The sequence below is a fragment of the Dipodomys ordii genome, unplaced genomic scaffold (genome assembly GCF_000151885.1).
Source record: "Dipodomys ordii isolate 6190 unplaced genomic scaffold, Dord_2.0 Scaffold391, whole genome shotgun sequence".
Classification (NCBI taxonomy): Eukaryota; Metazoa; Chordata; class Mammalia; order Rodentia; family Heteromyidae; genus Dipodomys; species Dipodomys ordii.
Genome location: NW_012267607.1, coordinates 45,622 through 49,763, shown reverse-complemented (window position 1 = coordinate 49,763; position 4,142 = coordinate 45,622). Strand labels below are relative to the sequence as shown.

At 51.3% G+C, this 4,142-nt stretch overlaps 1 protein-coding gene across 1 annotated transcript in view; it reads left to right on the top strand.

The window, feature by feature from the left end:
• LOC106001749 overlaps positions 1-3,875 on the top strand; it is a gene marked incomplete at its 5' end in the record, with an annotated part of 7,933 nt that extends 4,058 nt beyond the window's left edge. The window contains 2 exon segments of the mRNA XM_013036739.1: positions 12-3,227; positions 3,531-3,875. Coding sequence (XP_012892193.1) covers positions 12-3,227; positions 3,531-3,875 — 3,561 coding nt within the window.
• Between the last annotated feature and the right edge of the window lie 267 nt (positions 3,876-4,142).

Sequence of the window (4,142 nt, the reverse complement as noted above, 5' to 3'; positions counted from 1 at the left end):
GTAAGTTGCAGGAGGATAGAGAGGACAAGCGAGACAAGAAACGTACCAAAGAGTTAAGTAAGATCTTGGCCACTGTAGTGCGACAGCCAGGAGAGAGAGAGGCTAGGTTAGATAGGAACCTGGGGGACGAAAAGAAACCTCTAGTGAGCCGTGACCAGTGTGCATACTGCAAGGAAATAGGACACTGGGTCAGGAACTGCCCGAAAAAAAGGGGGCAGATGAGAGGACCCCGAAGACCAGAACAAGTATTGTCCCTACAGGATGAAGATTAGGGCAGTCAGGGCCAGGAGCCCCCCCCTGAGCCCCGGGTAACCCTTCAAGTGGGGGGCCAGCCAGTAACCTTCCTGGTTGATACTGGCGCCCAGCATTCGGTCCTAACCCGAGCAGGAGGTCCCCTGAGTTCTAAGACATCCTTGGTGCAGGGGGCCACAGGGGGAAAATTGTACTGATGGACAACTGAGCGAAAAGTACACCTCGGAACGGGGCTAGTCACCCACTCGTTCCTCCTAATTCCAGACTGTCCCTATCCATTGTTAGGGAGGGACCTCCTCTCAAAGGTAGGGGCCCAGATTTATTTCCAAGGAAAAGGGGCCTCCGTCAGAGGACCCCAAGGACAGCCCCTCCAAGTCCTAACCTTACGCCTGGAGGATAAACACCGGTTACATGAAAGCCCTCAGTCAGCTCAGATCGACCCCCAATGGTTATCAGATTATCCCCAGGCTTGGGCGGAGACTGCAGGAATGGGACTAGCTATGAACCAGCCTCCCGTGGTTATTGGACTTAAAGCTTCGGCTACCCCGGTAATGATACGCCAGTATCCATTAAGCAGGGAAGCCAAAAATGGAATTAGGCCACATATACAAAGACTGCTCCAATTGGGTATCCTAAAACCATGTCAATCTCCATGGAATACCCCCTTATTGCCCGTCAAAAAGCCTGGGATGGGAGACTACCGTCCAGTACAGGACTTGAGGGAAGTGAATCGGAGGACAGAGGACATACATCCCACGGTGCCTAATCCCTACAACTTACTAAGTATGCTGCCCCCAAACCACACATGGTATACAGTGCTAGATTTAAAGGATGCTTTCTTTTGCATAAGGCTAAGCCCTCAGAGTCAATCGATCCTTGCTTTTGAATGGAGAGATCCAGAATCAGGTTTTTCAGGACAGCTCACATGGACGAGATTGCCACAAGGATTTAAAAACTCCCCGACCCTGTTTGACGAGGCTCTACATCAGGACCTGGCCGACTTCAGAGTCAATCGTCCCCAATTCACTCTTCTACAGTATGTAGATGATCTACTCCTAGCAGCTGAGACTCGAGATGACTGTCTGAAAGGTACTGGGGCCCTTTTAAAGAGACTGGGGGAGTTGGGGTATAGAGCCTCAGCCAAAAAGGCCCAAATCTGTGTCCAACAAGTGACCTATCTAGGCTACAAGCTGGAAGGAGGGCAGAGGTGGCTAACAGAGAGCCGCAAACAAGCCATTACCCAGATCCCTCCGCCCACAAGTGCGCGAGCACTGAGGGAGTTCTTAGGAAGTGCTGGATTCTGTCGCTTGTGGATACCAGGGTTTGCTGAACTGGCAGCCCCTCTGTACCCCCTTACCAAGGCAAATACCCCATTCCGATGGGAAAGGGAACAACAACAGGCTTTCGATCAAATTAAAAAGGCCTTATTATCAGCTCCGGCCTTGGGCCTCCCAGATGTGAACAAGCCATTCACTTTATATGTGGATGAGCGACAGGGAATTGCGAAAGGAGTTCTGACCCAAAAATTGGGACCCTGGAAAAGACCGGTGGCCTATTTTTCAAAGAAACTGGACAGTGTGGCTTCAGGATGGCCACCATGTCTCCGGATCATTGCAGCTGTGGCCGTGTTGGTAAAAGACTCTGATAAACTAACCTTGGGACAGCCCTTAACGGTGAGGGCCCCCCATGACATAGAGACAGTTATTCGCCAGCCCCCTGACCGTTGGCTTTCCAATGCCCGGATCACCCATTACCAAACAATGCTGTTAAATCCCGACCGAATCCGGTTCGGGGCCGCAGTCTCTCTCAACCCAGCAACTCTACTTCCGGACTCAGGCCCTCACCTCTCCATCGAACATGATTGTCATCAAATCCTGGCAGAGGTGCACGGGACCCGAGAGGACTTGACCGACCAGCCCCTACCAGATGCTGAACACACCTGGTATACGGATGGAAGCAGTTTTCTGCATAACGGTGAGCGGAAGGCTGGGGCAGCAGTAGTAGATGGGACCACAGTCATCTGGGCATCAGCCCTAGAGCCTGGGACATCAGCACAGAGGGCCGAACTCATCGCCCTGACACAGGCGTTGACAGAAGCCCGGGGGAAAAAAGTCAACATTTATACAGACAGTCGGTATGCTTTTGCTACCGCACATGTCCATGGAGAGATTTATAGGAGGCGAGGCTTATTAACCTCGGCAGGAAAAGACATTAAAAATAAAAAGGAAATCCTAGACCTCCTACAAGCCCTCTTCCTACCTAAGAAGGTGAGCATCATCCATTGCCCAGGTCACCAAGTGGGGAGGGACCCTGCAGCAGAAGGGAACAGGATGGCGGATGAAACTGCTAAGGCGGTGGCCTTACAAAACCAAACCCTTGCCTTAGCCACATCACGGGAAAGACAGCCAAATAAACAACCCCTCTTACAGTATTCAGACCAGGATGTGGAAACAGCCAAAAAGCTAAAGGCAACCTTTAATAATTCGACTGGGACGTGGGAATATGAAAACAGGACTATATTGCCCCGCAAGTATGCGAGAAGGCTGGTTACTTACTTTACTTACTTACACAGGTGGACCCACTTGGGTTACAAAAAGTTGGAGACTCTTTTACGGAGGGAGGAGCAGTCTCATTACATTCCAGATCTGCCGGGCATAATTAAACAGGTCATAGACTCTTGTGTTTCCTGCGCCAAGGTCAATGCGGGCCGATTCCAAGCGCCCGCTGGAGTCAGAATGAGAGGAGAACGACCTGGCACCAACTGGGAGGTCGATTTCACTGAAATTAAGCCTGGCAAGTATGGAGCTAAGTATCTCCTAGTCTTTGTGGATACCTTCTCCGGCTGGACAGAAGCTTTCCCCACTAAACAAGAGACTGCACAAGTGGTAGTCAAAAAGATTTTGGAAGAGATTTTCCCTCGATTCGGGCTCCCTAAGGTAATAGGGTCAGATAATGGCCCTGCTTTCGTCTCCCAGGTAAGTCAGATGGTGGCCAAGCTGTTGGGGATAGATTGGAAATTACATTGTGCTTATCGCCCCCAGAGTTCAGGACAGGTAGAGCGAATGAATAGGACAATTAAAGAGACCCTAACCAAATTAGCCCTAAAAACTGGCACTAAAGACTGGGTCCAACTCCTTCCCATGGCCCTGTTTAGAGCCCGGAATACTCCGACAAGCCATGGATTAACCCCCTATGAAATCTTGTATGGAGGACCTCCTCCTATAGCAGATTTTCTTGACCCCGCCATTGATTCTTCTACAAATATCCAAAGCTTACAGGCACGACTGCGAGCTCTACAACTCATCCAGAGACAAGTGTGGAAGCCGCTGGCCTCCGTCTACAGCGTGGGGAGCTCCGCAGTCCCACATCCCTTCCAGATCGGCGACGAGGTGTACGTGAGGAGGCACCAGTCCAAGACCCTCGAGCCGCGGTGGAAGGGCCCGTACATCGTGCTGCTGACCACACCCACTGCGCTAAAGGTAGACGGGATCACCGCCTGGATCCACGCCTCCCACGTCAAGCGAGCGCCGCCTGGAGACAAGAAGGATCCCTCGGAGCCAGCGAGATGGAAGGTGCAGCGCACTCAAAACCCCCTCAAGATAAGACTCTTAAAAACTGTTTAATATTCTTTGCTGTTGTAACCTTGACAGTAGCAGAGGGACAAAGAGTCCATCCCCTGGCAGGCATAAACCCACACCTTCCACAAAACCAGACATGGCAAATAGTAGATGAAAGCGGGGGTGTAATATGGTCTACCTTTAATGTAGCCCCCCTCTGGACATGGTGGCCCGACCTGAAACCAACCTTATGCATACCTCTTAGTAGAAGGGTCTCTAGGTCAGGCTTGTCTCCTCCCCACATCCCCCGGGGAGGTTTCCCGATCTATATCT